The 24,397-nt window shown below is 42.2% G+C and overlaps 1 protein-coding gene across 4 annotated transcripts in view; it reads right to left on the bottom strand.

Annotated features, from left to right (window-relative positions):
* The window catches only part of adgrl3.1 (adhesion G protein-coupled receptor L3.1), a 297,007-nt gene that overhangs the window by 94,271 nt on the left and 178,339 nt on the right, over positions 1 to 24,397 (bottom strand). For 3 of the 4 annotated variants that reach the window (XM_007905934.2, XM_007905930.2, XM_007905933.2), the window contains exons 5-8: positions 15,894 to 16,175; positions 14,758 to 14,861; positions 11,467 to 11,652; positions 3,796 to 3,834 (exon numbers count right to left, since the gene is read on the bottom strand). In XM_007905934.2, the coding sequence (XP_007904125.1) occupies positions 3,796 to 3,834; positions 11,467 to 11,652; positions 14,758 to 14,861; positions 15,894 to 16,175 (611 nt within the window). The remainder of the gene's footprint in view (positions 1 to 3,795; positions 3,835 to 11,466; positions 11,653 to 14,757; positions 14,862 to 15,893; positions 16,176 to 24,397) is intronic. The other variant, XM_007905931.2, reaches the window with a different exon arrangement.

The following is a 24,397-nucleotide window of genomic DNA, read 5'->3' as shown; positions in this document are numbered from 1 at the left end:
AATTTAGATCAATGCTTGAGAATTATGCATTGCAGGGTTAAGAAACAAGTATTAATACTATTGTCTACCAGCTTATGACAGACCAAAATAGGATTCATGCAAATTTGGGTTGAATGGTTGACATGAAATCTATTTTTTGGTGGTGATGATTGTTTCTTCAAAAATGGCTTGAAGAAGCAGCCCACAATTGAAAGATTCACTTTGCATCTGAGAACAGTGTGTATTTTATGTCTCCTTCATGCCATTTCATCCACTGGTCGGGTGCATTAAAAAATAATCACATTTTACTAAGTTTGATGACACGCCCTTCAAAAAATCCTCAAAAAAAGCAATGCAAATTTGTTTTGCACCATTAGTCAAAGTCATATTACCTATAACTTAACTATTTTTTATCCTGGCAAGTCATTTTACATATCATTGCACACAATAACCTCACCAACATTCACATGGACAAGGAACCTGCTATTTCTTCTCTCAAATAAAGGACATGTGGGCAAAACACAGTCCTAGTTGAACAATCTAGCATAATATTCATATGCGTTTGCAAACACGGGATGCCAACTAATTGCTCTTGAGCACCCTCACAATGGAATGTGCTCCATGGTTTAAGTCTGGGCTGTAGCTTTTCATGGTAAAAACAGTGATTGAGTACTATCGATGAACTTAGCCTGTATTTCTCTGGGAAATGAGAATAGACTGGTCAACTGAAAAGCATCACTTCTATTTATCCAATTCAAAATTATTTGAAATATTAGGAAAAGGTCAAGAGAAATCCTAAATTTGACTTGCCTCACCCAAATTGTATGAAATTCTCTGAGTTTGCACCCAATAGCTAAATTGATGGGGAAACAAAAAACAAACATTACTCAATAACTGGTATGTGGCAAGTTAACTTAGCCAAGGCATGTTGTAATTGGCCTCACCAATCCTGAGCTAGTGAGAGCTATAATCTGCCAAAGTTGCCACCTCGTCTTGGCTACTGGAAACACACATGAATATCATGGTCATCAAGCAAGAGCAGGATCTGGCACATTTGTGATGACCAACCAGTAGGTCAATAACTCGCCTCATATATAATTTGGATGAGGTACCAGATACAATACAAAATTACATTTGTATAGCGACTTTCACTTCAGGAGGACGTCCCAAGGCGTTGGAAAGTCAGGGATTTGGACCCAGCGGTGGGGATTTGGGATCAGGGAGGGAGGAGGACAGGAGGTTGGCTGAAGAGAAGGGTCTTGGGACGGACTTTGAAGGAGGCAAGGGAGGGAGGGAAGGGAAGGGAATGTGGGATGGAGTTGCAAAAAGTAGGGGCAGAGAGACTTAAGGCTTGATCAATGATGGTGGGGAGGGCGGGGACGTGGAGCAGGACGCAACCTGCTGAGTGGAGGGAGCGGACAGGTTGATACTGGACAGTTTCTAATATTGATAGATATCAGAACAGGTGAGCATTTTGAGAAAAGTCATTTAAAAAATGGTGTAGTAGAAAGTCATTTTAAAAAAAAAACTTCTCAACCTTGGAGGTATTACTTTTAGTTTTAAAAAGCTCATAAGGTTCGACATACAATTTGGATCTGGGTAAAAACATGAATGGTGACCATGCATTTATAAAAATATATAATAATAATCCTTCCATTTGATATAGCGCCTTATCACTTCTTTGAGATGTCTGAAAGCGTTTTTGTCTTCATAAGCATGCAAAAATTAGGACTGGTGGAGGACTGGGAACATGCCAGTCACATACCACCTCTTGAAAGGGCTTGGAAGAGAAAACAACAAAGTGCCGGGTGAAGGGCTGAGATCTGTAGCTTGCAAAGGAACAATTCTGATAAAGAAAAAAACATTTCTCAAAGATGTGCCATTCAAGGTTTGCCTATCAGAATATCAATGGCATTCAATGACGACTAAACCAGTCTCTTTTAGTCATTCAGTGGTTGGCCAATAAGGACATTTTATGAAAACTTATTCTAGGATAAGAAAGGCTCATTCTAGGACAGGCAAAGGAAACTCAAAACATGGCTGAAATCAGTCAATTCACCCTCTCACTGCAGACGAACACCCAGAAAATGTTCTCTCCAGTTTGTTTCCAAACTGTAAAGTACTGGACAAACAGGTAGTGATTCAAACAGGCAGGTCTCAAGCATGGTTTGCCAATTCACTCCAACCAGCCTAACAAGGGCGTCAAGCCACGTAGCCCTTCCACAGTCAAAAAGGCAAAGTTAATTAGGAAGTTCAGAAAGTTGTTTGTCACAGACCATGGAACTGTTTGACAAACAGCCAATTCAGCGGCAGAACAAGGGAAACAACATCTTCATCTGTTTGCCTTTCATTTGGCATTAAAAAGATTTCTGTTCAGTCTCCTTTGTCAAGAAAATGGCAGTCACAGCAACTTATTTACAACCTCTTACACAATTAGCTAAAGCTTTATTACCTGCCTCAATAAATAACCAGGAGAATCGCTTACGAGTTTACAATCTGTGTACGAGATTTGAAATACGGCTGATTAAAACAAGAGCAATTTTGAAATGACAGAAATTGATGGGCTTCAGAATATATACACACTATTATTATTAATAGAATAACAAAATATTTCAATTTCAATTCAAATTGCTGACTAAATCGAAATACTGTCTCTGGATAACAATATTTGACTAGATACTCTTCATTAGTTTAACCTTTTGGATTTAATGAATAGAAAGTTGAACATCGAAAGGATTTCCTCCCCTTGTCCAATGAAGAGTTCAGCTGGTTGCTTATTAAGTGCCGTTTTCTAAAATGGTTACACAACATAATGATAGCATAGGTGAGCTAAAGCAAAGCTTGTCTGCACATCGTAGGACTGGTCAGCTCAGAGGAATCGACACAAGTGGGAAGCAATTCCAGTCAGTGTAACACATTACACCTTTGATGATGTGCACCTAATTGTAAAGGGGAAATCTCATTAGCAGCCAATATCAATCTGCTAATAACCTGAGAATCCATTTCAAAACAATTGGTACATATCTGCAAATAGCAGGTGAAAGGTTTGAACCATGTACCTCCATTTGAACTGAGCAGTCACTTTTGACCACCTCATAGCATGCAAACCTTATCTCACCTGAAGGAACACCATGACATATAGGTGGCTGGGCTTTCTACTCTGCTAATGGATCTCTTTCCTATATAATCTCCTTTATAGTTATCACTAGTCCCAATAATGGAGTTTAACAAACACGTCCAGCAAGACCAAGATGCATAGGAATGACTGTACTAATGAGCACACCTTAAGCGTTGCCCACCAATGCTGAAACAATACTTGGGACTAGACATCCAGTTCAATTAACGTGTTTCAAAGCAGCAAGTTAACTGGAACAAATGATCATGCAAAAGAATGATTGGAAAGTCAGCATTGTAAATACTTTAGATTTACTCGCATCCAGAAACATTCACTCAAGAAAGAGTCGCTAGGCAGGCTGTAGTAATACCACACCACTTCAGCAATACAGTTTAAAGCAATGGCAGATGGGCCATTTGTGAATAGCTCAAATTATTTTTAAACTGCTTACAATATTTCATGTTACAGTGCCCTGTCAACACCATGAGCACCAGCATGCAGGGAATGGTCTGGCTGGAGGAATGGAAAACAAACACCTTATGACTAACTCCATGAGCTAAGTGATACAGCAATAAATTAAGCCAGTTAATTTATCCAGTCAATAAGCTTCAGGAAGATGCGGAGCATGGGGTGAAACATGATCATAGAGGGGATTTTAATGGTGGAAGCACATCGTAAAACAAACCCGTGAAAAAAGTTACCTGAATGTATGCCCTGCAAGAGTGCTCTCTTTTCTGAAGCTGAATCCATAATGCCAGCATCACCAATTGAACACAGAATATCAGAAAGTTAGTCACAATGACAGCAGGAAGACATGATAAAAATAGAAATCAAATAACAGACTCATCTGCCAGGCACACACACATCAGTCATAACTGAGTGATATTGAAAAGACTGGATTCAATTTAGACTACTAGCTTTCCTTTCACACTTGCATTCAACATCACCCCATTTAGTGTTAGAATCAATTCATACAGTCAAGCAACAGATATTTCCAAAAATCAAAATTGCCCAGCAGAAATCCCAACGTCAGTAATTTCTGTTGTCTCTTCATTCTCAAAATATGTTTTTTTTTCAATTCCATGTAGGGATGGATTTGTTCCTGAGATATTTTCTGCAACAATGAGACATTGACGAAATAACTCATAAATAGACCACAATTGCCTGGTCTAGCTATCCTTCAGCAACTGCAACTTCAAGGTTCAGTCTACGAGGCAGGAAGTTTAAGGAAAGTGACCTCTGCTTAACATGCTTAATGACTTTATATTCTAAAATAATGAAATTTCACAATTTCCATTGAATTCCATCCTCATCACTCGAGGCCTTCTTTCAAGTGAATATTGTTTTATAAATGCAGGTTGTAGCTGTAAAGCCTAACTAATTAATCCAACCAATACTTAGTGTGGTGTTTGGATAAAACTCCAAGACAAATTATGTGGTTTTCAAATTGTTTCATTTTTACTTAGACTGAAAATGTATCACTATTAATAGAGCATGAGGAAAGATTATTTTACTTTTAACAATCATCCCCAATACCATCTCCCTCCTAATAAAATTCTCCCTTTTCACGATTCCTGGAGCCTTTTTTTGACGAGACTTTCCGTTAATCGTACAACACAGTCGTCTCCTTTATTCCCTCTTAATCTCCCATTACGACAGGTCAGAATTTGCCAAATTTTGATATTTGTGTGAACTCCAAGTGAGCACAAGCTACATGCACTGACACTGCACATGGATGTTTCAGGATATCTTTAAATGTTGGGCAGACACAGACTGTCCTGGGATCTAAAGGTTAAACACAGGAACAAAAATTCTTCAGTGCGGTGCATCATGTAAAATTGCACTTAACATGTTACATTGCAACAGTCGCTAAGAAGGCCTTGCGCCTTAGCTTTTTTTATTTTGCTTTGCTATTTTTTTTCCCTGGAGCACTCTTCACTGCCAAGATGAAAAATTATCAAAGCTCATTGACACAGGAGCTCTCTGCTACCACCCCTCTCCCACGCCCACCCCACCCTTGTGTATATAATTGGTTGTGAACTTTAATTTGTGTATTCGTAAATGGCGAGCAGAAATTGCTCTGATGAATGGAGCATAAAAGACTGGTAGAAAATTATTGGGCCTGTTATGGGGCTCACTGACGTAGACTGCTCTTCATCATGGCTCCACACACTTGAATTTCTAGGTGATTGCAAATTGATTGGTAGCTCCTGGGCAGACACTGATTGACGCAGATGGGATCCAGAGGTGGTTCAAAATCAGACCGTACAAATTAACTGATTTATTGGATGTGTGGGCAACCACAGCTGTGGGAAAAGTTGTGTTGCTTAAGGTGGGCAGAGACACACTGGAGTGAATTCCGAAGGCAGTCAAGATTGCCTGACATCCACATTCAGTATCTCATCAATTCCTGACTCTGTTGCGCTTCTCTTGCGAAGCCTCAACTCAACCGAGGTCATCTACCATACAGTAATAGTGCAACTCTTCACAGCTTGTAGGTGTGAACAAGTTTAGACCGAGCACTTGATCGGTTTGGAATCCCTTTTCTCACTTCATTCCACTTTATCGGTTCCTTTCAATGAACAGTCCTTGCAGGAGCAATGATAGGTCTGTTAAAAATCTCTGAAACATGAGCACACAGGGCTGAGTGAGAATGCAGTTTTTACACAGCATTCAAGCCATGGGGAGGTCATCATAATTCAGTTATAACATCAAGTCATCTGCACGTAATAAAGCTGCTTTTGTTCAAACGATGACAGAATAGAAGTAGAAGTATTAACATCACCAGTGATCATTTAGACTGTCAAACCTTCCTGCGGCAATGCATTTTCCGAAGAGTGATACTGGAAGAAAAACTATCAAAACAAATTCACCATTTAATAAGGAAAACTTTCTGAATGTTGTCTTCCGCACTTATGTTCTGTAATTCACATTGTTTAATTTCGATACAGCTTTTTTTTTGCCTCGAGTAAATTCGTTGCCCAAAGTGAAATCAAATCATATAGATCAGGCTCGAGGCCAGTCTGTGCTGAGTTAGTTGATCTCAGACCAGTAACGTGGTCTGTGCTGATTTATCTGATCTGAAATGGGCAATGAGGCTGTGTGGATTTAACGGTTAGTATAACAGAGACTGTGCTTTACAAAATGATCTCAGCCAGGATGGTGAGATTATTTTACAAAGCACAGACTCGGTTATACTGTGCTACAAATACCTCAGTGCCTCTGGACTTGGAAGCGGAAAAAGCAAAAAAAAACAAGTGTTTGTGCTGCAGATTTTTATCTGTTGATGTCACAGCTGGAAAGTGCATGGACATCTGGAGAAGACAGCACAGGTTTCGATATAGAATAGAAGAACAGGATTAGACCATCATTCCTGCATTTATAGTGAGCTGGGCAGTAAATTCGATAAACCCACCAATATTTGTGTGAAGACAATATAATCTCTTCAAATAGTAAAAAAAATGAATCACTCAATCCACGACTGTTTGTGGGACAATGCTGTGCTGCCATGTTTCGCCTGCAAAATGTATAATCAATTCACTTTACAGTATATTCTGTGAAGCGCTTTGAGATGTCTCGAAGATGTGATAAGGCTCTATATCAAATGCAAGGATTACTATAATTATTTGTGAGTTTCTTTTTTAGCTACGTAGGGTTAATTTTACGCCTATTATAAGGGAAGAATTGTTTAGCTTCTAACTTGTCAATTCCTTTTTTCATCTCCAACACCTTAATCAGAACTTCTTTCAGTGGTAGGAAACTGACCCAATCTTGAAGCACAGACAAGTCCCTTCACACCAGGCAACATTGTGGGGAATCATTGCTGAACTTCCTCCAAGGCCAGTACACCAGATGCCACATTCACTGACTAGACTGATACAATGAAGAATGCTGACAATTATGGCAATTTGTGACGCATGACTGAAAAATAAATTTATTTACTGGAAGTGAATTGAATTTGGCAAGACATCATGTGAATATTAAAAAGATTTTTCTCATTTTACGTTACTCAAGTAAAATAAACTCAAACCAGCTTACCTCCCACTCTACCACCCGTTACCACCGATCCCGTTGCCCTCTGTTCCACCATTGGTGGCCGTGCCTTCAGCCACTACGGCCCACTCTGGAATTCTCTCTCAATCCCTCCACCTTGCCCCCTCCCCACCTTCAAAATCCCTCCTAAAGGCCTTCCTTTTTTATCGTGTTTATGGTCACCTCCCCCCTCCCTCTGGCTCAGTGTCAGAATCTGCCACTGTGAAATCCTCCGCTGCCCTGCGTGAAAGCCGCTATATAAATGCAAGTTGTTGTGGAGTATTTATTTCCTCTACCTGGCACGCTGCTTTGAGCTAAGCTGGGTGGTGTGTGATTTATCCACCCCAGAATTGTATAGGAAGCAAGCACCTAAGGCATAGAATTATACATGGTTTACAGTACAGGAGGAAGCCATATCATTCATATTCAGGTGTTAAGATCCCTAGGTCAACTGCACTGCAAAATTAACTTGTCTGTCATTTCTTCACCCAGTGTTTTCTCAGAGGACATCACAGTTTCCATTTGGTCCTCGCTCTCCCCCTCCCTCCCTCTCTCTTCCCCCTCGCTTTCACAGTAGACATTAAATGGAAACAGAGTTCAATAACAACAACAACTTGTATTTATTGTACAACCTTCACACAGGTAGCGTCTTGGGAGTGCTCAACAGTGTTGGAGCTTGATGCCAAGCCAGGGAGTGAGTGAGGTGACTGTAGGTTGAAGAGTAGGGTCTTCAGATGATATCTGAAATGTGCAAGGACGAGGCAAGGTGGAGGGATTGATACAGAGTTCCAGAATCTTGGGGCTCCATGGCTGAAAACATGGCCACCATTGGTGGACGGGATAATAACAAGCTTGCATTTATATAGCGCTCTTCACACAAGGTAATGAACTGGAGCGCTTGATAAGAGATGTGCAGGAGTCTGGAGCCAGCTGAGTAAAGGGTTCAGGTAGGGGAGTGAAATGTAAGCAGTTCAATCTGCATAAGCTATTATATAACTGAAACAACTGAAAAAGTCGCAAGAAGGAAGAAAAATCTTCTTCAAACACACACAGCAATTGAATTCCAAGCTTAAATAATTCTCCACTTGCAGAAGCAAAGTAACATTATTGGTCAGACACTTGCTCGGTGGTGAATAAAACGTTTGGATCTGAGGTGCCGTTTTAGTGGAAAATTTGCCTGGCCTTCCCCCCTCGCCACTACTCTATCAGAGAGTTGGTGGCATGATGGTTGAAGCAGATCTCAACTAAGTTATAGCTAAACACTGTTGGCACTGCACATCATCTGCTATTGGCATTCAGCAGAAGCACCCCAGGATTAATACCTAACCTGTAGTTTTAGCCTCTCTCTTTGGGAAAAAAAGCCTTGTTAACTTACAGAGCTGAATACGAGTTTTGGCTTGGAAAATAAGATTTTATTTTTAAATCCTGAGGGTGTGTTTAATCTTCTCCCACCCACTGAAGAGTGTCCCAGCTTCCTGCAACACAGTCAACGCAAGTGCAGCTCCACATCACTCAACCACAAAATCAAAGATTCTTAATCTATCGTTCTTGGACGTCACCAGAAGAACTGTAGGAATCAGGATAAAACTCTTTTAAATGAAAGTATTAGTGAATCTAATTAATATTACTTTTCCTCAACGAGTAGTACAAGATTATAATCCAATTTGAATAGGCTTCTACCAAATGAACTTACAGCCAGCCACCTTCAAATGTGCAGTGTGTTTAGAGGCTGATGTGGGTTTGCATGTGAATAGATCAGGTTAACAACAACAACAAAATTACATTTGTAAAGCGCCTTTCATGTCGAGAGGACTTCCCAAGTCACTGAACAGTTGAATAGTCAGTGATCAGGACCTGTGCGTGGGGGGAAGGTTTGGGATGAGGGAGGGCAGAGGGGGGGTAGGAGGCCAGCTGAAGGTATGGTCAAAAAGGAAGATTTGAGTCTTGCTTTGAAGGAGGCAAGAGAAGGAGCAAGGCGAAGGGATTGTGGGATGGAGTTCCAAAGGGTGGGGGCAGAGAGGTTGAAAGCCCGGCCACCAATGGTAGGGTGGGTCGGGTGGGAGATGTGGAGCAGGCCAGTGTCTGCTGAGCAGAGGGAGTGGACAGGTTGATAGGAGTCAGCAGGTCACAGGGGTAGGAGGGCGCAAGGCCTTGAAAGTGTGGATGAGGATTTTGAATGTCATCCTCTGAGGGTGGGGGAGCCAGTGGAGCCATGTGAGGGTGGGGGTGATGGGGTCAAGGAGCCCGGTGTGGGAGAGGACATGAGCTGCAGAGTTCTGGATGATCTGCAGCATGTGGAGGGAAGAGTTGGGAAGGCTAACAAGGAGATTAATAACAATAATAATCCTTGCATTTGATATAGCACCTTATCACTTCTTCGAGACGTCCCAAAGCCCTTCACAGAATATACTGTAAATTGAATATTATATTCTCCCTCTCCCTCCACTCCCTCAAGTCCCTGCAGTCTGGTTTTCGCCCTGCCTACAGCACAGAGACAGCGCTTGTCAAAGTCACAAACAACATTCTCTCTATCTGTGACCAGAGCTCCTTCTGCCTCCTCATCCTCCTGGATCTCTCTGCCACGTTCAACACAATCAACCACACCATCCTCCTCTATTAGCTCTCCTGCCTCATCTACCTTAGTGGGACTGCACTCGCATGGATCGAGTCCTACTTAAACAACCCACTCCACTTCATCTCAGCAAATGGTTTCTCCTCCCTCCCCCGATCGGTCACCTGTGAGGTACCCCAGGGCTCCATCCTTGGTCGTCTTCATTTCCTTACCTATATGCTCCCTCTGGGCAATGTCATCCGCAGACACGGAGTAAACTTCCAGATGTATGCGGATGACACACAAATCTACTTTGCCTCCTCCAGTACCAACTCCAAGTCCACTGATGTTCTATCAGCTTGTCTGATAGACATCCAAGGCCTGGACGATTGTAAACTTCCTGCAGCTGAATGTGGACAAGATGGAAGCCATACTCCTTGGCTCCCATCAACATCTTCACTCCTGCGAATCTAAACTCCTCAACCTCCCTGGGCTCTCCCTCAGACTGACTGAACCAGTGCGCAACCTAGGCATCCGATTCAACCCCTAACAGTCCTTCCTGTCCCACATCTGGTCCCTGACCAGGACCACTTTCTTCCAACACTGCCACATTGCTCACCTCCGACTGTACCTCACTTCAAATGAAGCCGAAACCCTTGGTCATGCGTTTGTCACCTCGCATTTGGATTACTCCAACGTACTCCTCATCGGTCTTCCCAGCTCCACCATTCACAAGATCCAGCTCATTCAAAACTCTGCCGCCTGCATACTGACCCCGACCAACCTCCATACTCACATCTCACCAGTTCTGGCCCAGGCTCCACTGGTTCCCCATCACCAAACGGATCGACTTCAAGATCCTCACTCTCATGTTCAAATCCATTCACTCCCTAGCTCCTCCCTACCTCTCCGACCTCCTCACTCCCGACTCCACCACCCGGCGCCTCCGCCTGACTGGCACTGGCCTCTTGCTGACCCTTGCATCCTCCGCCCCACCATCGGAGGTCGCGCTTTTAGCCACTATGTCCCGAAACTCTGGAACACTCTCCCTCAATCCCTCTCTCCCCTCTTTCATGTCCCGCCTGAAAGCGTTCCTGTTCGACCGTGCTTACGGCCACCTACCCCCTTCCCCCAGCTTGGAGTCAGGCTCCGCCACTGTTACGCACTCTGAGATGCTACCCTGCGTGGAGGGTGCAAGTTATTGTTGTGTAATACATGCAAGTTGTTGTTGTGTAAATTGAACTGACTGTACGTTTTGTGAGCAAAATGCAGCAGCCAATTGCGCACATCAGTGTCCCACAAACAGTCGTGGACTGAGTGAATTAAGGTGAACCCAGTTTGTAAAGTGTAGAAAAATATGAGAGCAATGTAAGAGCTAAGTACCAGCATAAATAGCTACAATCAGTGAAGCAATTAATCTCAGTTCTATGAGAGCAATTCCGAGCTACTCAGTAACAGGCCTGGCCAGAAATAGCAGAATACAAGAGGATGCTTGATACAAATTCCATGGGATTTTTGTATTTAGAAGTAGCAGGAATTTCTCCTTTGTAATGAAATAGCATTTTATTCCAGAAGATAAGATTCTTGCAAAATATTGCATGATTTTATGAACAAGGTATCATGAAATAATTTAGTGAAGAAAATGTTTTTTTTTTGAAGGTTGGATTTGGGTGCACAACATAACTGTGCTTCCTAAAGCATGAGGCTATGTGCCAAATGTTACACTAATATAAAAAACCTCCTTAGAATCAGTTTGGTTCCCACAGATAGAGAGGCAAAGTTTTCCCACCTTGTTCAGGCTCCGAGCAGCGCTGTCCTTCCCTCCTGGAGTCAAGCTAATGAGCTGCATATTCAGCAAATCTACAAGCTGTTCCATGAACTTTACAGAGAACAAAATGTCTCCAGCGTGAATCAGTCGTCTTGTTTGCTCAGCCAGCTCCCGAGCAAGATTTGCAGCAGATTCTCCAGATCGGATCTAGAATTAAAAACACAATTTTTTTTAAGATAAGAAACTTTTTAATGTGCAAAATACTTTATTCCTCAAATATTCCTCTGAAACACCACAGGCAATACACAATTGGGAAAGCAAACAAATATGAGCCATTATTAATGATATGCCCCTCTAATATTCCTCTACAAGAGGAAACTGTCATTCCCCATAGACCTGATCAATTCTTTTGAACAACCAAATCAGATCACCCTATAGTGGCCTCAGCATGATGCATTAATAATCCTTGCATTTGATATAGTGCCCTATCACATCATTGAGACCTCTCAAATGTTTCACAAAAATACGCTGTAAAGTGAATTGACTATATCTTTTGCTATGGGAGTTAATACATTTGGGGATGAGCTGTTGGAACAAGCTGGATGGGCTGAAAAGCCTCCTTCTGTTCCTGTTTTCCTATGTCCTTCGGCAGAGACATTAAACCGAGGTCCCGTCTACTTGTTCAGGTGGATGTTAAAGATCCCATGGCACTATTCAAAAAGAGAAGGGAATTTCTCCCAGTGTCCTGGCCAACAATCCCCCAAATAAAATTGGTCATTCGTCTCATGGCTGTTTGTGCTGTGTGCAATTGTGTTTCTGCAGTTGCCTACAAATACACAATCATTCATGTCACAGCAAATCCTGTGAAGCGCTTTGAGATGCTGGACCTATGGGTTTGCCTTTATCTCATCCCCAATTAATCTTGTGACATACAAATTAAGTCTTACAGTCATGGGCCAAAAATCCTGGCAATTTGTAGTCTCCAGACCCTGAAACAACTCATGAGAAAACAATTAGACTTCATACAGGCCAGTTACGTAAGGCCATTTGTTGCTGGTTCAATGCAAATTGCATGTTGAATCAATGAAAACTCTACAGTAAACATTTTACAGGAACTATTGTGATTCAGGGAACAACAACAACAACAACAACAACAAGATTCCATTTATAGAGCGCCTTTCACGTCAGGAGGACGTCCCAAGGCGCTGCACAGTTGGGTCATGACCCGAGCAGGGGGGAAATGGTCAGGGTGAGGGGAGGGAAGGGAGGGAGAGAGGAGGGGGGAAATGGTCAGGGTGAGGGGAGGGAAGGGAGGGAGCGAGGAGGAGGAAGAGAGTCGAGAGGGGAGCTGAAGGCACGGTCAAAGAGAAAGGTTTTGAGACCGGCCTTGAAGGAGGAAAGGGAGGAAGCGGCGAAGGCACTGGGGGATGGAGTTCCAGAGCCTGGGGGCTGAGAGGCTGAAGGCCCGACCACCGATGGTAGGGCGGTTGGGGCGGGGGACGTGGAGCAGACCGGAGCCAGAGGAACGGAGGGTACGGGCAGGTAGGTAGGGGGATAGTAGGTTGGAGAGGTAGGAGGGAGCAAGGCCGTGAATGGCCTTGTAGGTGAGGATGAGGATCTTGAAATCAATCCTCTGGGGGATGGGGAGCCAGTGGTGGCGAGCGAGGGTGGGAGTGATGTGATCGCGAAGCCTGGTGCGGGACAGTACACGAGCTGCAGAGTTCTGAATGACCTGCAGCTTGTGGAGGGAGGTGGCGGGAAGGCCGGCGAGGAGAGAGTTCCCATAGTCCAGCCTTGAGGTGACAAAGGCGTGAACCAGGGTTTCAGGAAGCAGTCGGAAGCCAACTCCACAAGGTCATCTGCAAAAGATTGTACTTGTACTGCAGGCAGGCATTTCATTAAAAAGTTTTAAAAGAGTTTTCAGGCAGTCTGTCGGCTTTTTACAAATGTTAAATATTAATCAGCATTCCGCCTCTGTATCATCTGCTCACATGTGCAGTGTTTGCTCAGACTTTAGCTAGAGGGAGTGCAATATGGAGCTATCAATATAACTATGTCTGTGTCTATTAAGGCTCTGTCTCAACACTGTCTACAGTTCAAATGAGAAGACTGAAACAGCAGAGTCTGTTAGTAACCCTGTTCACAAGTCTGTTCAACATGAACACACTCTCTCTCTCACACACACACTTATCAGTTTGCATAGCAATAACAAAATAAAGTCATACACTTTGGCATGTTGGTCAACCAGGAATATTTACCCAGTTTGCGAGCTATTCTAAAAAATTCTAATGTACACAAACTATGTTGCATTTTCACCAATAAAACATAAAAATAATCCCTGCATTTTCACAATGCTTTACCTTGTCAACAAAACGTCTCAAAGCCTTTCACAGGATTTACTGTAAATTGCAGTTACTCTGCATTTGTAGGTGCCACAAAATAAAATGATTTATTTTTTAAAAAGTTCCTGGATAAAAGTCCCATCTGGTCTTTATTTTCTAATAAGATCAATTTACTGCACCACCTCATGTTACTAATGCTGAAAGAACATCAGCCCCTTTAATTTTGTTTCACTTTTATCTGTGAAATACTGTATTCCACATTTTAATGCCATTTTAACGCTGATGGATGTTTACGACAGATTAACATTTTTAAAACAGCTGAAAAGGAACCGAATGCATTGGCAGCTTCACAGAATGAGCTGTTTGTGTTGCAGTTCATTAGATCTCTGCAGAATACAGAAAGCTGTGACTAATGCTTAAAGACGCAAATGCTTTTTGACAAGGCAAGCCATATTTCAAGCGATCGAAACCTGTGCCCAAAGTGGCAGCAGTTGTTTGTTTTCTCTGACTCTTGTTTGGTTGGATAAGCCAAGAATCAAAAGATGCGCACAAATGTGTTTTCTCCCAGACTTGGTGGTGGTTGTGGTGGTAGTCGTGGTCTGTATTAGGGGGGTTCTTGTGGTCTTCGGCACCACCGATGATGATTATATCTAAAATATTTAGAAGATGGCAAGGAAAGGAAATGCACAGATCCTGCTTCTCATGGATCGGGACGACAAACAACCCAATTCTGAACACAGAAGTGTGCGATGAAGCACTTCAACAACAACAACTTGCATTTATATAGCGCCCCTCACATGGGGTTAGCGGTCCCAGAATGCTATACAGTGGCGGAGCACGACTTCCTCACTACTTTGCCCCTTTAAAGCTAGTGAACAATCTTCAGGTTATCTCTTCTCGATTTTTATTTTGTACTACACAGATGAGCGGAAATAAAGCGTAAATAGTCAGCGTAAATAGGGAGACTTACCCTGTGAGAGAGCTGGCTCACCCATGGAGAGGTGCAGTTACTAAGATCCGGTCCCTGTGGGTCCCAGAATCCGTTAGATGACAAGCAGGCATAGGTAGCTACACCTGCAGATAGATAGATATCGATAAAGGTTAAACTCACATAACCATGGACAAATTAAATAGGCCATTATCTCCTTCCTGCCCCAGATAAATGGTTACCCAATAATATATATATAGCTATTTAACTATATACACATCACTCCAAAATATGGCACCAAACCTACCCTCCTATTCCAGGCCTTTCATATTATTTGCTAAATACCAGCTGCTGAATGATATGTGGATTGCTTTGGCATAGGAAGTGCTTTACTTCCAATTGCTACCTATCCAATCCAAGGTTTGTGAATACACACAGGGTTTGGAGTCTACATTGATTAGAACAACAACAACAACAAAAACAATAACTTGCATTTATATAGTGCCCTTCACACCGGGTAGTGTGCCGGAGCTCTTGAATATGCAATCTGCACCTGCAGCAGGAAGAACCATTGCTCAATGGCTGTGGGGAGGACAAGCATGGCAATGCTTTCAGGCATTTTCTGTTGAGCTGTGCTGGTCACCACATGGCTTGAGGGCAGTTCCTGGTATTCACTGACCTACCAAGTGAGGGTACAAACCTGTGTTGGTCAGATGTCTAATGACCAAGTAGTGACCTCCCTCAGGTAAACATCAAGTTCCCTGTTAAATACATTGATGCTTTTTGTTTCACCCACAGGGAGTTCCACATTCTCACCACGTAAACATGTAAAGATTTTTCATGTGCAAGGTTGAAAAGGGAGTGCCGGTAGGTAGGGCATCAGAACAATCATCTAATGCCAAGCACAATTTCATACAAGTGATAGGGCAGTAATCAGGAGTGCTTTCTGCTGGCCTTAGGTGTTGAGGGAAATTGAGGTCAGTTGACCTGCCACAGACTGGAGATCAAACCAGCATTTTTCCCATTGATATGGATTTGAGGTACAGAGGGCATTTGTCTTTGTGTATTGGACTGCTGGGGGCAATTGCATTATCTCTATTTGACACATAAAGGTTGATTGAAAATCACTTAAAAACTGCACCTGAAAACATTTTATAAACAGAGTTTATGGTTCTTACCGATTGTCCCCTTCGGGCAGGGCTGCTTTGCCACCTCGCCCGGTTGGGTTTTAGGCCATAAGATGTCCCGTGTCTCTGTGGCTTCACAGCACTCTGGTACCGCAACAGGGACCTGCGATGGTGTTGGTGGTTTGGCAGTGGTCCCACCAACTAACTGAGGCTTGTCTGGCGGGGAAGCCATTGTTCCTTTTCTCCCAGACTTGGTGGTGGTTGTGGTGGTAGTTGTGGTGTGTATTAGGGGGCTTCTCGTGGTCTTCGGCACCACCGACGATGACGTGGATTCTAGAGAAAAAAAGCCAGTTCAACAGTTAGCCATTTGAAGACAATTATACCATACATTTAATAATAATCCTTGCATTTTATGCTGAGCTTTATCATATCTGTGAGACGTCTCCAAGTGCTTTACAGAATATAGTGCAAAATGGATTGACTGCATTTCGTGGGTGAAACGCGGCAGCCAATTGCACACAGCAGTGTCCCACAAACAATCATGGATTGAGTGACCACATTTTGTTTAATTAAAATTTTTTACCGCCGGAAAACGATCTGCCAATCGACCAACAACCAGGTTCCTACTTGTTGCTAGGTAAACAGAGGCGTGTGGAGTCAGGAAACTTGTCCAAGTTTTCACCCAGCCTGGGAATCGAACCCAAGTCCTGTCGCTTGTGAGGTGAGTTTAACCCATTTGACCAACGTCCTGGGATCATGCTGGAATTCAAGATTACAATTTTCACAGCAATTTTGCTTCTGAATGTCAACCCACTCTCGGTTCATGTGGTTAAAGAATGATTCACTCTAAGTGCAGGCTTTTAATACCATTCAGTGAACACACAAAACCTCTGGTTAGAATTCACACCTCCTCCCCCAATATTTTCTTCCCACACACCTGAGATTCATAGGCACAGGTAGCCCTTTGAAATTTCACTTAAGTGACCATTCTTTACATGTGAGCTAAGGAACAAGCTACTGCAACCTTTGAACTGTGGGAGGGGAGGAGAAGGAGGCCTTCACTGTGCAGTTTGACCCTAAAATCACCCAAGGCATTGTTGAAGAAGAAAGTCTTCAGGTAAGATCTGAAAATGGGCAAAGAAGGGACAAGGAGCAAGGACTGCTGGCAGGGAGCTCCAGAGCCTCGGAATGTAGTGGCTGAAAGCATAGCCACCGATGGTGGAACGGAGAGGTCGAGGAACATGCAGAATGCCTGAGCTAGCTGAGCGAAGGGGGTGGGTAGAGGAGTGGGGTATGAATAAACTGAATTTTTTGAATTTCCAAGCATTGGAGTCACCTGAGTTATAGTTACGAGCAAGGACCAATGCTGAAAATTAATTCTCATTGTCCCACCCCTCCTCACAATGACTCTCTTTTTGAGAACAAACTTACCTCAGGATTCCATCAATACCAGCCTTCAATTACCCACATTTAGGGAAACATAGTGCGGTGTCACCTCCATCCCTTTGTCCCCTGTCCATTGAACAACTCAACAACAACAACTTGCACTTATATAGCGCCCTCCACACAGGGTAGCATCTCGGAGGTGGAGTTTGTTTGAGCTGCAGGTTGTGGCTGGTGGAACGAGAGAACGACAAGGAGTGCGTTTGAAAAGTTGAGACAGCAAAGGTGTGAGATAGAGACCGAGCTGGGTGATGTGACACAGATGAAGGAAAATGGTCCTAGTCAGGGACCAAATACACGGAAGGAAGGCGAGCGATCTGAGGATTGAACCAAGCACCATAACTGTGTTCTGGTTCGGTGAGTTTGAGAGAGAAATCAGGGAAGCTGACAAGGTCAGAGCTGGAAATGAAGAGACACTGGTGGGAGCCAAGGAGAATGGATTCCTATCCATTTTAAGCTGCAAGGCTCATCCTGGTATCAGTGTCTCACACAGAACATCGGTGAATCTGATATTAAAAGGAGGTGTGAAAGTAGATTTGGGGGTTATCCAGAAGTTATGTGTCTGCTGAGGATGTCATGAAAAGGGAGCAATTCAATGAAAAAAAGGAGTTACTGAGGAGAGAATGCCCCGGCAGTCCAAAGGTAATTGTGAAATAGGAGAAAAAAAGGGAAACTGTAAGAAAGCGGGAATTACAAATTCCTATTCTTCCTTACAAGTAAATCGATGTATAGATGCAGCATCTCATCCATTCTTTTTAAAAAAAGCCTGCCTGAATTTGCTTCATTGGAGAAAGAAAGTAAGCAATTTATTGCTGTTTAATGCAATCCACTTATCAGTGGCCACCAATATTGGCTTCAATATTGTTACACTACCCCTGCGAATGGAAGACATTTGCAGCAACAATCAAAAGTATTTTACATTATTTGAAAATAGCCTTCTCTAGATTTGCAGGCACTTGTCACTGAATGGAGGGTGAATAATTATGATAGTATATAAACTGCATGAAACTGATGTATACAAGTCGCAGAGAGTGAAAGAGACCAAAAAAAAGCATCAGATTAAACTTGATAATTTTTTTCATAGATTAAAACCATTCTTGTGACTTGAAGATAAGGAGGGGAAGGATTTTTTCTCTTCTTTGTGAAATGGCAATGACTCATTGCAAATGATTCACCTCAGTCACCCTTCTCCATATGTAGGGTGAGACAGATTATTATTTATAATATAATACAATAATAATAATCCTTGCATTTGATTTAGACATCTCAAAGCGCTTCACAAATCTCAAAGCGCTACTGTAAATTGAATTGACTGGATATTTTGTAAGAGAAATGCAACCAATTGCTCACAGCAATGTCCCACAAATATTGAGTGACCAACTTATTACTTTATTTACTTTTTTTTAAAGAGATTATTACCCCTGGAAGAACAATAAGCAAATCAACTAAAACTGGGTTCCTACTTACTGCTAGGCAATCAGAGGCATGTGGCGTGAGGAAACTTGCCCAATGTTTCGTCCTGCTGGGAATCAAACCCAGGTCCTCTCGCTTGTGAGTGCTCTAAACACTGTAAGCTACTGGACAAATATTTAACCACATCTAAAGGACATCAAAGATCTACGCTTGCCTAGCATTCATACATATGATGGTTACTAGATAGTGACCAAGAACAACAATGTTCTTGGTCAATGTTCTGCTTCCAATGTTCTGTCTCTCATACCCAAAATTAGCCAAGCCAACTCAGCCCAGGATGGACTTTGCACCTTTGCACTCTGCTTCTAATCTATTTTCACTTTAAACAATGATGAATTGAGCCATCAGAGACACTGCAGATATGTGTTTTAGTTTCAAGGTTATAAGTGTGCTTAATTTGGGAATGGGAAGACAATGGGTAGAAATGATATTCTGGAAGGACAAGATCAAATGGGGCAAAGGGCTTTTTAAATCCTGACCTCTCATGCTAAAAAGATCGATCAATAATGTATTCAGATTTTCCTGGATATCCTGAGTTTGGTGGTGTTTTCTCACATAAGTAAATCATTGAAGCAGCTAAAACTGCTGCCATCTGATACCACAAGTCTTTCAATCAATCTCCCTCAGACATTGCTCTTGATGAATCAGGGGAATTTCCTGAGCCTCTCCCAAACTAATGCAGCAGCCAGTAATAAATTGAACTCCTTGAAAATCACATTTTTTAAGCTAAACATTTTATTCCCAGGCACCATTAATCAGAGGATCACAATTATGTTTAATTCAAATTATTTTCACATTTGCTGAATGCGTGGAATGTGATTTACATGAAAGGTTAGTGTGTGTCATCCTCCTTCCCCCCCTGCTCCCCACCCTCCCCGATCCCGACCCCCAGCTCGGGTCCGATACTCTGACTGTCCAGCGCCTTGGGCTGTCCTCCCGATGAGAAAGATGCAATACAAATGTAATTTTGATGTTGTGTCTTCAGGAATTGGAAAAATATTTCTAGATCAGAGAAAAACTTGCTACGGAGACCCAAGGCTGAGACTGATAGATTCTTGAAAAATAGAGGGATTAAGGGATATGGGGATAGGGCAGGTAATCGGAGTTAGGTGAGAAGATCAGCCATGATCTTATTGAATGGCGGAGCAGGCACGAAGGGCCGAATGGCCTACTCCTGCTCCTAATTCTTATGTTCTTATGTTCTTATTTCCAAAGATCGTCACATTTATAAAGCTTTATGATTTCTCAAACAGACACGAACATCAAATTTATTACAGAGCTGCTTCTGTTTCCCCGGCTGCCAGTACATGGAATTTGACTCCTTTGCCCTTTAAACAGCAACAGCCAGCATCAAACAAACAACAATGCACGCTCACTTGTTTGAGTCACAATGTTGTTTTGGGAAGGTTCACACAGGCCAACGAAACGATGACACGAACCTGTGCCCAGAAAACTTATAATGTTCAGTACCACCACATTTACACTGATGCCTCTGAAGAAGCTGGGGAATGTAACACACAGTGCTATACAAGCTCCAGAGGAAGCAGAACTGCCCCATTTACTTTACTCACAGCCTCAAGACTGACACCCCAATACAGTGGTTGGGCATGGGTTGATTTGTAGGAGGATGAGATGTTAAACCAAGATCCTGTCTGCCTGTTCAGTTGGACGTTAAAAGAGATTGCTTTGCACTAATTAAAATGAGTAGGGAGCTTCTACCGGTATCCTGGCCAACATAATCCCCTACAAATGAAAGAATTATTATTATTATTCTACACCACCCAGTGCAACTGTGGAGACCAGAATGTTGCAAGCTTGAATCCGTTTTTGTGCTGAGCTACCAGTTGGACAACTACAATTGGTCTCAACATCAATGCACTGGGGAATCGGAAATCAGACAGTTTCTACTCCTGCTCATTATCACTGACTCTTTACTGAATTGTGTGCCTATGGATGGCTGGTGAGGATAAAGACCAATCTTGGTTGTGATCTCCATGTGCTAGACAAAGAATAAAGAGTCAAAATACCTCAAGGAAAAAATAATGAAAGTAAATAAATACAAGCTGAGATATCTCAATACTCTCAACAAGGTTTAAAATAATCCTTACATTTGATATTGCATCTTATCATGGTGCTGAGACATCACAAATCATCACAAGACTGTGATGATTTACTACGAAGTGCAGTAAATGTCCATTTGTGGGCAGACAGGGAAGCTAATTTGCGCGCAACGATGTCCTACAGTCATGAAGTTAATGACCATTAAATGAAAGGATTATTGGATGGAAGTATTCCAAATCACATCTCATTTTGGTGTTTTCTGGTATGGCTCTCGCTGAATATAAATGATATTTGTCTCTGTGCCAGAGATATTAAATTCTCTCTTTGTTCAGCAAATGCACCACAACATTTTACAGCCCATCTCTTCCAAACTATGCATGCTGAAGCACTGACTCTGAAAAGTTTGTATGTGGCAATGACATTAATTGGTGGATGTGACCTGACTCCACTGAAAGTAAAGGGATGAATTACTGAGATAGATTTTGCCTTTCCATCTTACTCGTATTTCAAACTTTCCACAGTGGTCAAGTTTGTCGCGATCCCTTATGCTCTGTGATGGAGTGTAAATATTAGTGTTCAATGAAATCTTGAAATTGGTCCACCAAAATATTTTCCTGAAATTGTAATCAGTTGTGTTCATGAACTCTTCGTAGTTTCTTTCTTGCCCTCACATTACATCCACTCTCCTGACAGCTAAGGTTGTCAGCTAACTGGCTAAAGTCAAATTATGTTCCACGGATGAGGAAAGTACCAGTGGAGTCCTGTAGCTTCGTGGTTAGAACACTTGGCTCGCTGGCGAGAGACCTGGGCTTGATTCCCGTTAGTACAAAATTTGGGCAAATTTCCTTACTCCACGCGCCTCTGTTTACCTAGCAGTAAGTAGGAACCCGGTTGTTAGTCGATTGGCTTCACAAGATATACTGCAATGTGGGTTGATTGTGTATTTTTTGTGGGTGAAACGTTTACCAAATAAATAATAATAATAAATTGGTCACTTCAATCCACAACTGTTTTGGAACACTGCTGTGCACAATTGGCTGCCGCATTTCACTCACAAAATGTACAGTCAATTCAATTTACAGTATATTCTGTGAAACACTTTGAGACATCTCGAAGATGTGATGAGGCACTATATCAAATGCAAGGATTATTATTATTTGAGCCTTTATCTTTGCTGAGTTACCTGATCTCATTAAGTGAGCTGCAACTAGCCAGGGATGGAGGGGATGGATGGTGGTCGAGCGCTTGAAACCACATACCAACAAAACACTGACTGTCCAGCGCCTTGGGACATCTTCCCGACATGAAAGGCGCTATACAAATGTAATGTAATGTAATGGCCATCTGACAACTGAGTTGAAGCTCCCAAAATTCATGTAACTTATTGGAATGTAACCCATCTAAATGACAGCAGTTTAAGATGCAACAATTTTGAAAATTTGAACAACAATTCTGCACTTCAATAAATGAAAAAAAAATCAATTGAAGTTTGATGGATATGTCAAATGCGTTCATTTTCTGTCTACTCTGATCAGTGAGTGAAATATGTCTTTCAAATGTAAGTGGCTTGATAAAACATTTTATGGCTAACTCTTGAAGAGGAGGCACAGGTTCATTGGGTAAAGGGTTCAATAAAAATGGTAGAAAATAATGATAGTATTGTAGGGAAAAAGTAAAATATTTTGTGGCTGATGTGGTTTACTACTGAGATTTGTCTAGCCTTTTACTCTTTGCCCGTGTCCCACCAAAGCATTGCAAATCAATGCATTTAATTGTACTAATAAAAGGTTTGAGCTTTCCCATTTACCATAAAATGGAGTTTCTCCAGGGATTGGGGGCAAAGTTGGTTAACGAGATTATAACACGGTAATGAAGTTAATAAATCTTTTAACTTCAAGGGAGGATTTTCTATAAATAACAGAAAGCGTGAAGAAAATGCAGTTCCCAGGTCAGGCATGTATTGATACCCTTTGTTAATATCCAAGACAGAAAATGCATCTCCACAGGCACACAGTCCAATTAGCTCTAAAACGTTCAGGTTCCTCAAAAGAGATATCACATCTACAGTCAGTGAAACTTTATTTACTCAACTCAACAGTTAAAATGTAAATCCCTGATTGTTGAGTGGATGAAGGAACCGATCAGGATAATACAGACCAGGATGTTACTCTTTTGAATCTAGGTCTAAATAATAATAATCCTTGCATTCGATATAGCACCTTTCACGTCGGGAGAACTTCTCAAAGCATTCACAGGATATACTGTAAAGTGTAGTGACTGTGTAATTTGTGGGCAAATGCAAAAGCCATGAAGTGAATGAGTGGAGTCCTGTAGCTCAGTGGTGAGAGCACTCGCTTTGCAAGTGAGAGACCTGAGTTCAATTCCAGGCAGAGGGCGAAACCTTGGGCAAGTTTCCTTACTCCACACAGAGCCTAATAATAATCCCTCCAAAACCAAAAACAATAATAAATTGGTCATTTTCAATCCATATGACTGTTTGTGGGACATTGCTGTGCGCAATTGGCTGCCGCGTTCGCCCACAAATATACAGTTAATTCACTTTACAGTGTGTTCTGTGAAGTGCTTTGGGACGTCCTCCCGACGTGAAAAGCGCTATATCAAATGCAAGGATTATTATTGGAGTCCTGTAGCTCAGTGGTTAGAGCACTCGCTTTGCAAGTGAGAGACCTGAGTTCAATTCCAGGCAGGTCAGGGCGAAACCTTGGGCAAGTTTCCTTACTCCACACGCCTAATAATAATCCCTCCAAAACCAAAAACAATAATAAATTGGTCATTTTCAATCTACAACTGTTTGTGGGACATTGCTGTGCGCAATTGGCTGCCGCGTTCGCCCACAAATATACAGTTAATTCACTTTACAGTGTGTTCTGTGAAGCGCTTTGGGATGTCCTCCTGACATGAAAAGCGCTATATCAAATGCAAGGATTATTATTATTATTATTATTATGATCAATTTTATCTGAAAAACACATTTAAGAAAAAAGTTGATTCCTGTAGAATAATAATAATAATCCTTGCATTTGATATAGAGCTTTTCACGTCGGGAGGACGTCCCAAAGCGCTTCACAGAACACACTGTAAAGTAAATTGACTGTATATTTGTGGGGGAACGCGGCAGCCAATTGCGCACAGCAATGTCCCACAAACAGTCGTAGATTAAAAATGACCAATTTATTATTGTTTTGGGTTTTGGAGGGATTATTATTAGGCTCTGTGTGGAGTAAGGAAACTTGCCCAAGGTTTCGCCCTCTGCCTGGAATTGAACTCAGGTCTCTCACTTGCAAAGCGAGTGCTCTAACCACTGAGCTACAGGACTCCACAGGACAAGAAGGGAAAAAAGTGAAGAGAGGTATACAAGAGGGGAATGGGGGTTCACTGGCAGCATTAAACACCGACATGCATTAGTTGAGCTGAATGGTCTGCTTCTGTGCCATATTAATCTACTCAATTCTTTAACATAATATGTAGGAGCAGGTGTAGGCCATTCGGCCCTTCGAGCCTACTCCGCCATTCAATCATGGCTGATCTTCTAATCTAACTCCAGCTAATACGATAAA

Source organism: Callorhinchus milii, unplaced genomic scaffold, assembly GCF_018977255.1.
Source record: "Callorhinchus milii isolate IMCB2004 unplaced genomic scaffold, IMCB_Cmil_1.0 Scaffold1, whole genome shotgun sequence".
In the NCBI taxonomy this organism is placed as follows: domain Eukaryota; kingdom Metazoa; phylum Chordata; class Chondrichthyes; order Chimaeriformes; family Callorhinchidae; genus Callorhinchus; species Callorhinchus milii.
Note: the sequence above shows the minus strand (reverse complement) of the source record. Positions and strands in the feature narration are given on the sequence as shown.